The following is a 14,899-nucleotide window of genomic DNA, read 5'->3' as shown; positions in this document are numbered from 1 at the left end:
TGTATTATTTAAGGTTCAGTGAATTACAGTATACATCAACAAGCTAATATGTGTTAAGTTTTATATTACTAAAGGTTCAGTGAATTACAGTATACGTCAATAAGCTAGTATGTGTTAAGTTTTATATTACTTAAGGTTCAGTGAATTACAGTATACATCAACAAGCTAGTATGTATTAAGGTTTGTATTACTTAAGGTTCAGTGAATTACAGTATACATCAACAAGCTAGTATGTGTTAAGTTTTGTATTACTTAAGGTTCAGTGAATTACAGTATACATCAACAAGCTAGTATGTATTACTTAAGGTTCAGTGAATTACAGTATACATCAACAAGCTAGTATGTGTTAAGTTTTGTATTACTTTATGTTCAGTGAATTACAGTATACATCAACAAGCTAGTATGTATTAAGGTTTGTATTACTTTATGTTCAGTGAATTACAGTATACATCAACAAGCTAGTATGTGTTTAGCTTTATATTACTTAAGGTTCAGTGAATTACAGTATACATCAACAAGCTAGTAAGTACTAAGTTTTATAATATTTGATGTTCTACTCAGGCTGCCATCCACTTTGGTGAAGATGACAAAGATCTTGTTATGCTACGAACAATTAAAGAAACATCTGAAAGGTCCAACCAGCTGACAGGCGACTTAAAAGGATTAAAAGCAAAGTTGTATCGGCTAGAAAATGACCTGCGACACTTATAACACAACATCGATAAGACATTTGTATTATATGTATATGTATACTGTAACATTTTTATTATATGAAGTGTAACATTAACAAAACCAAAACTCGGCAGTATCTATGGTAACACATCAGTGATTTGAAACTAAATATCAAGCATTTCTTAAAATAATTCATCATGAACACACTTCTCTGTTAAGTAACTTAATTCTTTAATTAAGATGTGCTTCTCTGTATCTAATATTTTATCTTTGTATGTCCGTTGTCTAATTGTTAATAATGACAGAAAATAGAGAAGTATAGTTTGTAAAATATTTTTTCATTAATTAAAATATAACATATATAATAAAATTGATTGTTATAAGGGATGGCCATAAACCTACAGAAATAAATTGATGATGCAAGAACTTGGTATATTTATTCAATGACTCATTTTTTGTGTATGTGTCAAAATTTAAACATTGTTGAAGAAGTTTTGCTTTTCTAGTGATAGACGTATATTTTTTGGTGAAGCTAAGAACAAATATATAGTTTCCAATTTAATCCTATTGTGTAATCTACAGCACAGTTCCACATGTGTTTAGTGAATTTGTGTATGAAGCAAAATAGACTGTATTGTGGTAAAGTTAGCATAATTTTATGAAAGCTGAAGATTACTTTCAAAAGAATGTATATTACTATAAGAATTTTATATTAGAATGTCCTATTAACTCGTGTCTTCCAGAAATAAAATTTATGTTAATGGAATAAGAAAAATACTGCGTAGAAGAATCTTTTATCATATTTATTTATGAACCTGTTTATTCTACATTTTGTTGAACCCAGTTTAGGGCTGTCATTTATAGCCCTATACAATAATATTGTATTTTTGATATTTTTATTAACAAGTAAACTTATACACAGTTTGAAATCATCCATCTTTTCATTATTATAATAAATAGCCACACACCTTCAGTAAATTGTTGGTTGTCCTGTATCCGATCTCACTGGTTAAGTTTCAGGTCCAAACAAACGTGCAGTTTATCAACTAGCTACTCTCTGTGGTCTGACAGTTATTACTATTTGCACATCATGTTAACTGAATGATTATTTGTTTTTATTTGTATCGTAACTGGATTGATAATTGTTTTACATATTTTTATATGTAGTATCTCATAATTATTTTGACTTTCTCTTTACTGAAATACTTGGTAATTAACTTGGTAAATAGATTACTGCTCATATATACTTATGTTCAAATGCTTGTTTCCCTACATATATAATTTCCTGTATAAAGGTACTTACTCTTATATAAAACCAACATGCAAGTGTGATAGTTCTACTAAAAGGACAACTGTACGAACATTTCCACCTCATGAATAGATATTTGGTTTAGAGGTGTAAGAGGCAAATTGAAAGTTGGAGAGAGGGTAGGTCAAAGTTTATTTGATTGAGCAAAGTGGGGAATATCTGCCACAGGTACACTCATTACAGCCAAGATCCAAGGTCCTGGAAGCTCTTGGGTTCTGCACAAGTTTCATGCATTATCTTGCATTTACTGATAGCAGTTTTCATAATTTTGATGCATTTTTACTAGCAAAGATTGAAAAGTGTTACAAAAATGGTTAATATGCTTAAAAATGGTTCATCAGCTTTACTAAAGAATCTGAATGCTCAATCATTTAAACCACGTGCATAAAATGGGGTGTGTCATTAAACTCTGGTATTGAAAGCAAATCCTTCTACTAGCAAGAAACAAGAACTTGTAAGTTATTTTTGTAAAAATATGTACTTTCTCAACCCCAGTGCTATGTAATTTAAAACAAATGTTTCATATTGTGGGTCATGTACCACTGATAGATTTAAAAAGTTGCTGGCATTGAAGATCTTTCATAAACGCTGTAACAGAGAAGTAACATTACAAATATATATATTGAAACCGTCCAAATGTACCCATTTTTAGTTTTAGAAAACACGTATGTCCATTTCTCCTGCCTTAATGATTGTCACAGATGTGACAGTTAAGGTGCAAGTGGATGTACTTGTATCAGCTAAGATCACCACTAAATTCTATAATCTTAATATGTATCTTGATCTCTTCTAGGAAATAAAAAAAGTATGCTAAATTCCACTGGAGTAACTTTCTAAGTAACCACAACTCCCTCCACCTCAAATTTATGTATATTCAAGTAGAATATTATATGTAGATGTGCCTTAATTACCTTTGAAGAGGTTAAGTCAACAATTTTAGTATTAAATATGTTTAATACTTTCTAAATATACAGGCACTCTACTACCCTGCAATGACCAATGTACAAATGTTTACTCTGTGTGTGTGTGTGAATACTGATGAGCTGAATTATATGATTAAGTTTTACTAAGATAATATTTGAGTATACTGTTGAATCACTCAAAGTACAAAATATATCTAATGTTAAAATGGCAATCTGCCTAAACATTTTTTATTTCTTACATATCTTGTATACAATTTTCTGACTTGAAAACATTAAGTGTGAAGTAAGGAAATAAATATGTTGAATTACATAATTAAAACTACAAACATTTTAAAGTCAGTCAAGGTTCATATATTAAGAGCAAAATGACAACTTCATGTTAAGCCATGACTTAAGTTTATACCTGACGAACACAGAGGTCACCAAGTTACTTTTTTATGTTAGTTTTAAGATAATAAATCTTTATCATTTGTCAGAGCTACAGTAATATTTATAAACACATACTGCAGTCCACCAGCCGGCAAATGCTTACCAATATGTTAGTGAATAAAACATTACAGTTGCGTTATTATCTCCATATTGGTTTATGAGACTGTAAAGGGTGTCCCAAAAGTTGAACACAATTGTAACATTAAAGAAATTAATAGTTTTTATTGCTTCTTTGCAGGTTTTATTTAGATAATGGCATTGAGCATTGATGAACTTTTGCAGGTAATTTGGATTGAATGTCTTCAGTACTGTATTAGTTTTGAGCATTATTAAGCATGTTCTTTATATGTGCACAGACATTCACCCTAGGGAAAGTACTGTTTGGGATGTCCTTCATGTACAGAATTGATATTTAGGTGAACAGTCAACTACTGATCAACAGTTAAATCAAGATTATCAAGTCTGAATCAATTTTGTAGCTATGTGTGTTTTTTCGATATAAAAAACACCCCTGTAAAATATTTATGTTAAACTTCAAAATTATAAAAAAACTTTTCAATGACATTAGTACTAGTACTCTGATCCAGTGGGACAGGGGTTTCATTCCCCTCAGTGGACACAGCAGATACCCTGATGTGGCTTTTTTGAAAGAAAACACACACTGATCCAATGAAAAAGCAAAGTTGTTATTAGTACTAGCACTCTGATCCAGTGGAAAAGCAACAGCTGTTATTAGTACTAGCACTCTGATCCAGTGGAAAAGCAACAGCTATTATTAGTACTAGCACTCTGATCCAGTAGAAAAGTAGCAGTGATTAAAACAAAAAATGAAGAACTTAGACAAGTGTTGATTAGAGCATAACTTTGTGTATATATTGCTTCACTTTTATCTGACAAAACATCCAATATTTCATTACTTAAAACACATTTTATACTTTACCAGTTGTTTAAGAGAATGCTTAGGCAGTAAAACTTGCAAGAACTTACTAATAAAAGTGAGAAACCTGACTTTCAAAAGTAAACTGATAAACTTTATCTACTTTATCTTCTGTGCAGAAACATGCTGGAGGAACTGTATGAACAATACTTAAGAGAATAAAGAAACATCAAAAAATTCATCTGGCTTCATGAAATGATGTTTAGATAGATTTCAAACGTGAAGATTATTTGCTGTAAATTACATTTTTCTTCCAAATGAATGAGAAAGATGCTTTGCTACAAACTGGGAAAACAATGAATGATCATTTCAGTAATGCAAGAAAAAAATCTGAATCATATACTTATGATTAACCCTCATCACAAAACAGGTTGATCTCTTTAATCAAATAATTTAATATTTCACACGAGTTCTTGCACTCAAGAAAAATAGATTACACACACACACAAATATATATATACCATTTTATCATTTGCAAATGTAAATTTAAAAAAAAAGACAATTGCAAACTTGGATATGCATAGATGAGTAACATTAAACAAGTTTTTTTATCATATTCATAATCTTTATACTAATCCAAATAAACACACACAAAAAATCTGATCTGAGATTATTATTTTAATACTGACCAAAAGGTGATTTCTTAATTGGGATGTTAATAGTCATCATACTTCACTTTGATAATTCCACCGATCACATGTTCCAGGAACCTCCTTTTCATTTCAGATATCATAAGGATTTTTCATAATGTCTAAAAATAGGCAAGGAATCCCCAGAAAGCTAGAGGCTCACTTTGGAAGATTAACGTAAAAAAGATTCTTTCATGAGACAAAACCACAACTATGGTTTTAGGAAAATAGTGCATGTTTGATGACACGGTAAAACAGAAAAAATGCTTAAAATTCTGATTGCCCCATTTGGGTTGATTAGATTTTTTTTTTCTTTTGCTATTCTAGTCAGTTCGTGGGCCTAGTAGCTGGTTAGGATCAACTAAATGATGCAAATTTTGGACACTGATAAATGAATATATAATTTAGTGAACCAAAAAGGAATTTCACTTATAATAACACTTATCACTATCTGTTATAAAAGCTTAAAAGAATAAGTATAGATTAATATAATACAATGCAATGGCAATGAAACATTTAATTCAGTAAATTATCAATACTTATATAAAAATGGTATCAAATACATTTAGAGTTAAAAAACTAGAAAGTAAAAATATTTGATAAATGATATAACTTAGAATAAAATAAAAACATCAGAAAAAAATTATACAAAAGCTACAGAATAAGTAAATACTGACAGTTTTTTTTTGTGATTATTATATTTTGTGATTGATAAATAGTTTTATACATTTTTTGAAGGTAATTATAGAATTTACTTAAAGTTGCATAGAAAAAGAAAATAAATATCCATCACTAGAATATAACTGATATTGAACCTGCTCCTGGATTAAGATTTCTTGTTTGACTATACTCTATTCCAAAGTAAAAAACATAAATTTTCTAGTAAGGTTTTTTTAATTTTGTTGTCTTTGAATGATTGTACGTGTTTTTATTTTTTCAAGTAACATGGATTTAAGTTTTTGTATGCTGAACAAATGAGCAATAATTTCTATTATGTTCATGTATAAATATTTCTTAGAACTATATATTTCTGATTATATAGCAATAATGAGATCAACTAAAGAGCTAACAAGTGTATGTAGGATACAGGAAGCAAGGCAAAACTAAACAAAAAGAAAAACTTAATAACTACATACAATAGTATTTTGTGCAGTGTAAATCCATCTATCATTTAATTCCCCTCTAAGTGCTTGTACGATATACAGAACTTGTCCCATTACACACATTTCCTTGATTACTTTTTTTCCTTTTAATTTAAACTTGTACATGTACAGTTTATTACAACTATTAAAGAACATCCTTAATTTAAGTTGACATAGACATTACAATAGTCTGGTTTATCCTATTTCAAAAATGGGTTGTCATTATCTTCGTATGTGTCATTGTTGCCTGATTATACAGAAGCATATGAGACACTCATTACATTTCTAGGCTGGCTACTGAATTAAAAACATGTTTGTTCATTTAACACAATATTTATTATGGCTTTTATTGGGATAAAGAAAATATCCAGTGTTTACCCAGCACCATCAGGTAACATAAAGAGACCAAGAACAAAACATTCACAAATAATATTAACAATCAGTTCAAAGCTTAAAAAAGATCATTCATAAACAAATTTCTCAAACTATTAATGATCATGAATGCCTGGATCAAATTAATTTTACAGAATTTTATACTGAAGAAATGCAACTTCTTTATTTTGTACATTACATAGCCTGTAATTGATTTATTCCAAAAATGTCGACATGTTTTCTGTAGTAATAATGATAACAATAATATAAAAATCAAATACTGTAACCTAACAAATCATGTACAATAACAATGACATTCTTCTCAGTTCTAAATTAAAAATTTCTACAAATAACAACTCCTCCATGATATTTTCTGAGCAGTGTGGATAATAATATTAAGTCTTTCTTTTCAATAACACAAATAATTCTATCACAGAAAAACTTTCCAAGTTGGCGTCCATTCAGTGAGCTTACTTAAATACCTAATTATGAATGTATTTTTATTCTATTAACTTGTACAGTCAAGAAATTTAGCTATTTTACTAACTAAGTCATTAACAATAATACTAATATGTATATATACATCAGGTCACATAAATGCAAGCCAGTTACAAATCATATACAACACTACTAGATTTATAACTGTAGAAAATATTCAATATCTACTCTTATTTCCATACTATAATTATGGTGAAGTTTAACGATATTTCATGTTAAGGAAATCAGCAATCAAGAATTCACTACGCTACATTACATCCATCTCGAGCCCATTACTTGGACTTCCTTCGGCTTATCATTGATCACATGAATATACTTATTATAAGATGCTTGGAGTAGATTAGGGTTTAACTATAAGCAATGAGAGAAACAGATTTCTAAGCTGAAAGAGAAAAGAGATCACTCTTTCATAAAGCCTGTTACGGCAAAGGAAAAATATGTCTAGGGAATTACTCTCTAAAGTAATAAGTACAGACTTCAGACAGGTCAACACATTCTAAACAAAACTAGATAGTGCCACAGCAGTACTTTCTGTAATAGTGGTATATTTTATAACACCTGACAATCAGCTCACAATCTACTTATCAGAAATAATGAACCAGAATGTTAAGAAACATACCTAGACTGAGACTTCATTCAAGCATTTCAGGTTTAAGCCTCAATTAGGGAAGAGTTCTTAATATCCTGTATGTTAAATTTCCAGTCATCTAGTGGTCATCCCACCCCTGAGGATCATCTGAACTGAGTACATGGTAAAGCTCTATTTCAGTTTGTTCCAGATTGGCACTACAGAAGCTACTGCAGATAAATAAGATATGGCCGATGTGTGATTATAATATTGTCATGGGACTGGTCAGGATGGGGACATCTCTCACAATTAATGGGTAGGGCAAGAAGTCATGAACTAGATAAAGTATCTTCTGCTTGAGGCTTAACTCTGTCAGATGATATTTACTTCATTTTAGCATAAAACCATATTAGCCTGACTTTATATTGAAATGATATAATATTTTGATGATTTTTTTAGAGGAGTATGAAGCCATAATTTTTGAATATACATGACAATGTGCTTCCTATTATTGCTGCCATCTTGTGAATAATTTTCTCCTTACTTGAGTATCACTACATAACGAAAAATTTCCAACTTCCCAACCTCTGATCATCATGTGCAGTTGCACCTTAATTATTTACACTCCTGCAAAAATAAGTATTTGTAATTTTGTACATCATTATCACTAAAAATTACTAACACTTTAACACAGTATACTTTAAAAAGTTTCATCTCATTATAAGTCTTATAAATTTTGTGAAATTAAAATAATTATATTATTACTGCTTCTAGAATAACAGTTGAAAAGTATCATTAAACACTATTTTATAAAATTATTAAACACCCACGTATATATATCCAAATCACGACAAAATTGTCACGGGCAAAGCTTTGGAATATCAGGCCTACCACTGATAATAATAGTTGGCTTATCTCTAATTTGGGCTTATATTTTTCAAGCTTACAAATACATACCAATACAACTTTATTTTTGGGAATACCATCACATCAAGTAATGAAGTACAATTTCTTTGGTAGTCTGGGTGTGCGACGTAACTACCACTACACTTTTTTAAACAATACATTTTCATTAGGTATACACCACTTGTATAATCTATAAATAAATTAAATACCTATGAGCATGTATTTTTAATATAGATTAGGTTAGCACTTTCGTATTCCTTAATCTTCATTTCATTATAAAAACAATAAGTTATATATATTTATAATAATATCCGTACGTCCATAAAATCACGTGATCAACAAGCCGAAATGAAGTAAATAATTTCGTATTATGAATACGACAAAAAAATCATAATTACCGAGAATTTTAGCTTAAACAAGATCACAAAAAATAAAAATAAAACCTTACGCCTACGCCTTTACTTTTTTTTGTCCAATCAATTCGAAACTAAAGCACGTGCTTTACATGTGAATTTCATATTGATTTTTAAATGGCGCTCGCGGTGAGCGTAGAGGACAGTAGTGTGTAATCAAAGTTCTGTTTAAAAATGAAAGAAAACTTTGTAGACTACACTAACGACGATAAAGAACATTTAGAAGAATTTCAGAAAGTCATTGAAGTAAAAGATAAACTCATAAAAAAACAATTTATTCGAATTGAAGCATTAGAATATGAGAATGCAATTTTGAGTCGGGAGAAAGATGCTTTGGTTTGTGATATAAATAAGCTTAGGTTTCAATTAGAGATGAGCCAATTGAAACGACACAAGGATGAAAGGTTAGTTGACAACATTTTTACCATCCTTTTCTTTTAAAATAGCTTACTGGGTTAGAGTAAAATAAGTGCTAAAGGTAAAAAGTTGTCAATGATGTAGTTATAACTTATAGTGAAAACATTTATGGTCTAGTACTAGTAGTACAAAGCTGAAGTAAAAAGCTACGGGCCCTCCGACTCCCGAGCCTGGCTAGGACATAGTTCGGCGCTTTTGATGTTTTTTTCTCCTTTGTCTTGTCAAATCATGCTCTGTTGATTGTAATTAAAATTATTTTAATATAGTGAACAAAAAAGAGTGATTCAAATATACGATGAGATTATTAATTATAATTTTTACCATTTACTTTTAGCTGTCAGTGGTATGTGCAGGTATAAGTAATTTATAATTATATTATGTGAACTTATATGTTAAATAGTTTTTTAACGTTACATTTTACTTTATGCCGATAGTAAAATCAAAAGTCAGGTCCAGGTGTTTGCTTAAACTTAAAGTTAAATATATAGTTGGGTTATTATAAAATTACCCAACTACACTTTATTTTTGAATTTTAACAATAAAAGTATCTGAACAGTATTAATATTTTATCAAAGGTGCAGTTTCCACTGTTCCGTTTATTCAGGGGTTTTATAAAAGTAAAATTCTGCATTAGTTTTTGAATATACCTGTTACATAGTGAATATTGAAGTAAAGAACTCATTTTTAAGGGAACCACGACTTAAACTAAAAAGTAAACAAGAAAACTTGTATTTAATAACGTTTCGGCTTATGGCAACTGCGCGATTTATTCTGAAGAAGATGTGAGCGAAAACGTAGGTCGAATAGACAGTTTTTTGTGGCTCTACGTTTTAGTTTTATATTATGTGATGAAAATGTATAAATTAATACCGACGTAAGGTGGGACAGATTGTTACGATGTTGAAGACTTTTCTGAGAAAGTTACTTTGGAACATCATATATATATATATATATATAACACCAATTGTTATTACAGCGTTTTCATTTTTGTATAACAGATATATAGTTAGTACATAACTTACCTTGCCAGATGTGTTAGGTCATCGTGCGTTTATACCAGAATATTCTTCTTGAATTTTGTTTGAATTTCGCGCAAAGGTACACGAGGGCCATCTGCGCTAGCCGACCCTAATTTATCAGTGAAAGACTAGAGGGAAGGCAGCTAATTATCACCACCCACTGCCAACTCTTTTCCCAACGAACAGTGGGATTGACCGTTCCATTATAACGCGAGCATGTTTGGTGGGACGGGGATTCGAACCTGCGATTGCGAGTCAAGCGCCCTAACTACCTGACCATACCGGGCTTTGTTGTTGGAATGTGACTTAGGCCTACGAAAGAAGCACGTAATCTATAAAACTTGGTTTCTCAAAACTTTTAAATTTAAATACGTGAGAACAGGCTATGACCACTTAAAACACACATTTGAAAATATAATAGCTGAAGGCGATGTACGACTCGTTTTATGTACTATTTTAATGTTTTATTTGCTTAGAACCAACAAGTACAAATGTATTTTCTCAGAATGGTATGTCATATAACAGTCCTGTTCTCTCAAGAAGCCAACAGAAATACAATAAAATTTCGACAAAAAAGACTGATTTACGTTTATGATTTGCGCGTTGCTAAGTGAGAAATAACTTAGAAACGAAAGGTTACTTAAGAAGTTTAGTATTGCATAAACTTATTATGTTATTTCTCAGAAAAGATTAAATCATTGAAAGTTATTTGATATTGTCTAAGTCTTCTAGTAATGTATAATTTAAAAAAAAGATTTATATTTTTAGCTACAGTTTTGCTAGAATTTCTCACAATTAGCTTATATATATATGTGTGTGTGTGTGTGTGTATGTATATAAATATATATAGCACTTTCTTAAAATTATGATTTAAAGAAAAACTTTTATGTATTAATAATGTATTGAATGAATATTTTCCTAGGCCTACGTATTTTTATTTTGTAACCACTCTCTACTCGTAAGTTACGATAATCTCTTTGTTGCTCGAGTCGAAAAGAAATCCAAGTTTTAGATTACTTATATTTGTTATCAAGTGTTAAGTTCCTGTTAATCACCTGTAATCACTTAGTTTTCACATAGGCAATGGGCTGGTTATTATGAAATATCGACTCAAAACCCTGGTGAAACAACGACATGCTCATTGAGAAAGTCGTTTCAAGACTGAAGTTAAGATTTTAAAAAACTATACTGTACATTAAGAATTTAGGCGACTTAGAATGATAGTGGTCGGTAGTGGTATTATGACCAGACTCGATGTCTAAGAGTTTTATCAGCTTTAAACAATTTTTTACAATAAAGTGGGTTAGACGCTATAAGTTGTATCCCGAATGTTTGGGTTGATGTTGTTAAACACAACGCTACACAATGGGTTATCTGTGTACTGCTCTCCATTGGTAAACCCGATTTTTAGCATTGTCATCCTGTTGGCTTACCATTGAGCCACTATTCCGAAGATATATGTAATAATAGCATAGATTTCGAATAATTTGAAATATAAATCTGTTTGGCAGAAATAAACAACAACAAAATAAAAAGTATGCAAGGTCTTAAATCAGGTTATCCTTAGTTTTTTATAAACGTGTATTAACTATGACCATCAGATGAATTATCCAATCTTGGATGCCAAACCTTAGATCCAGTGAAGCCGTTTGCATTGCTTGACACCCGAAAACATTGCGGCGTTCTATAGTGGCATTGACATGTCAATCACACTAAACGGAAATCAACTGACTCAGAAGCCATCTTTTACAGCCGATTCTTATGCGGGTAACACTGTGACCTCGCACAGCGGCCCACACAGGCATGGTGTGTGAAGCTGTGGGTGAGTCACAAACACCTATAAACGTGCTTAGATTGTGAAACCAACTGTAATTTTTAGGCGTGGTCTAACTTTTAACTTTAAATAATTATACCAAAAGTTGAGAAAAACATTTTTTTGGATGATGACTCATACATATTAATGGCGGGTCTCATCGTACCGACGGCTACTGTCTTAATTTAAGTATACTTACATATACTATGATGGGCTTTGAAACCATATAATTTTAGAAGTATATTTTAATTATTACTTCAAAAATCGAAAGATTTCAAATCGTATTTAATTTTATTATGTTTCAGAAAGTATAATGTACAATCACGAACAACGCCTCCACCTCCGTACACGTCACTGTTGTACATAGTACATATTTTAAAACTGTATGCGGTAATTTAAAATAAACATGTCAGATAAAATATAAAAAAAAAGGAAGCTATCAAGTTTAACTTTCTCAGCAATTCGTATTTTTATCACAGTTTAAAATCGAATTCAACACTGGTATTATTAATTTTACCAATGTAGTACATCGTATTGTGCTTTTTTGACATATTTTTCAAATGTACTTTTATAGTTGTAAATAATATTACACTGGTACTTTGTTTAATTCAAATACGTTTCAGACTTAGGTATATCAGAGTAATTGAAGTTACGTTGTATTAAACGTATGTCTTCATAAGTACTCATTAATTTGGGTCTATACTGTAACATAATAGTTTTCAAATGTTTTTAGAATCATCACGTACTCAACCCGACCCTTCAGCAGCGCGTGGTTTTCTAATTATTCCTAGTACTTTGTTTAGTGTGGGTCTACAAAACGAATATTATGTATAACGTAATACTATTGTTTCACATAAGTGTTATAAAAAAAGGTGCCTAATATCTACAAATCGTAGAATTATAATAAATATTGAAATTTGGGTTGCAACTAAAAGGATAATTTATTTTTCAGTGTGATGAGTGATTCTTTTTTATAGTTCTTAGAAACTTTGTGTATTGTTAACGAAGACTTGCGTATCAGGACATGGCATGATCTATAGGTTATCGTGCTCGGACTGTAAATCTGAGATAGCCCTCGTCCCGTTGCCGCGAAAACGCGCACCGTATTTTGAGCGGTGGGTGCGCTATAAAACAGTCAAATCTCATTATTATGTTAGACAACAGTAGCTCGTGTAGATGTTCAGCTAATCATGGAGATGTCGAAATCTTGTAATAATTGTTTTAACTGTCAGAATTGAAGAAACTCCTTTAACTGTAAATTTGCCTCCCTACCTCATGTGTCATTTAATTGCACTAAATTCAAAATAATGTATATATTCAATGATTCAAATGTTGAAATCTGTAATCAATCTATTATTTGTCAGAACGCATTACAGTTACTATATACACACAGTTAAAATGAGTTAATTTGGAAGTATAAACAGCTAAGAATGCGATACTTTATACATTAATATCGGTTCCTTCACAGTTGTTGTTGTTTACCTGCATCAATAATAACGATCTTCTCAGTGCTAAAAAATACATCTTGTTATATCTAACACAAAGTTAGGGTTAAGGAATCTCAAAACAACCAGTCCCGTTGGTATACAGTTACTCCACAATGAATAAAACGTATTACTAAATCTTTTAATTGGTTGCTTTTGTCCAACGGATGGGAGGTTCACATGCTGACTCAGTGTTGGGTGGAAAATTATTCACGAGATTTGTTTTTCAGCATATTTATATAGAATCGTTTGATACTATAGTTGAACTTCAAGAAGACGAGTGCATTTGTATGTCGAACCCAGGATGTGAACAAAGACTGTGCGGAAAAGCTCTAAATTATAACCCAGTTGTTTACCATGCATTACAGTTAACATTTAATTAAGGTAACTGGAGTTTGGTGAATTAATGTAAATATAATGATAGGGTTGGTCGTTTGTAAGCGAAAAAGGGAGGGCCGATATAATATTTTATTATTATTTTTTGTGTGTGTGTGACCTCTGTGGGCGTTGAGTTTTTGGACAATATACATAAATATTTGAGTCAATATTTGTTTTCTAATTTAATTTATCTCGGCTACAAATCTCCAGAGGGCATCGTCGCAACTCAAATCGGGAAGTATCCCGAATTTAGGTTAAATATTTTTGTCCCAGTAGCCAAAGAATAGTATTTTTTTGGAGACACATTCCGTCAGTAATGATTAATTCCGTGTAAAAATTTCAAATTGGATATTTTCTGTTTCATGCACCGTGTTCAAATAGAAAGAAATATATTTTTTTGAATCCAGTTTTTAATGCTGATTTTAGAAATATAAATTAAATTTCAAAAATACATAATTTTATTTGAACGCGGTGCATGATACATAAAAGATCCTTCAAATTAAACTACAAACTGTTACTCATGATGTTAAACGATTTTTTGAGTATACGCAAAAACAAGTTATACTTAGCTTTCTTATGACCGGACTAAAAGTTAAAGTTGGGTGATTTACTGTTAAGTGAAGTTGATGTTACAAACAGAAACTGTTAATCATGAGTATCGTTTGAATTACAAGCAAAATATAGTTCATTGTGCTTCTGTGAGGCTTACAATGCAATTGAACTTATAATTACAAAAAAATTCTGAAATTCTGAATTCGACATTAAGTTGTAATTTTACAAAATTGTTAAACCTTTCAAATTTTTAGTACAAACAAAAGTTTCACGTTTGTTTTTATCCAACTGTAATTATACTTTAACACTTTTTTTACCAGGTTTCTTCACATCATTATACAGGGTGGGGCAAAAGTTACTGTAAAGTCACTGTGTTCGTTTGTTAATTTCCCGTATAATTTCTTTCGGATGAAACTTTAGCGATACAAGTCCTTTCTT

At 30.8% G+C, this 14,899-nt stretch overlaps 2 protein-coding genes across 2 annotated transcripts in view; both read left to right on the top strand.

Moving 5' to 3' along the window:
• The window catches only part of LOC106478903 (coiled-coil domain-containing protein 77-like), a 35,068-nt gene extending 33,408 nt beyond the window's left edge, over positions 1–1,660 (top strand). The window contains exon 10 of the mRNA XM_013939481.2: positions 562–1,660. Within this exon, the coding sequence (XP_013794935.1) occupies positions 562–711 (150 nt within the window). The 3' untranslated portion in view covers positions 712–1,660. The remainder of the gene's footprint in view (positions 1–561) is intronic.
• Positions 1,661–8,933: 7,273 nt separating this feature from the next.
• The window catches only part of LOC111085173, a 41,144-nt gene continuing 35,178 nt past the window's right edge, over positions 8,934–14,899 (top strand). The window contains exon 1 of the mRNA XM_022382601.1: positions 8,934–9,202. Coding sequence (XP_022238309.1) covers positions 8,973–9,202 — 230 coding nt within the window. The 5' untranslated portion in view covers positions 8,934–8,972. The remainder of the gene's footprint in view (positions 9,203–14,899) is intronic.

The sequence above is a fragment of the Limulus polyphemus genome, unplaced genomic scaffold (assembly GCF_000517525.1).
Source record: "Limulus polyphemus unplaced genomic scaffold, Limulus_polyphemus-2.1.2 Scaffold261, whole genome shotgun sequence".
Lineage (NCBI taxonomy): Eukaryota > Metazoa > Arthropoda > Merostomata > Xiphosura > Limulidae > Limulus > Limulus polyphemus.
This window is presented reverse-complemented; position numbering and strand designations above follow the sequence as displayed.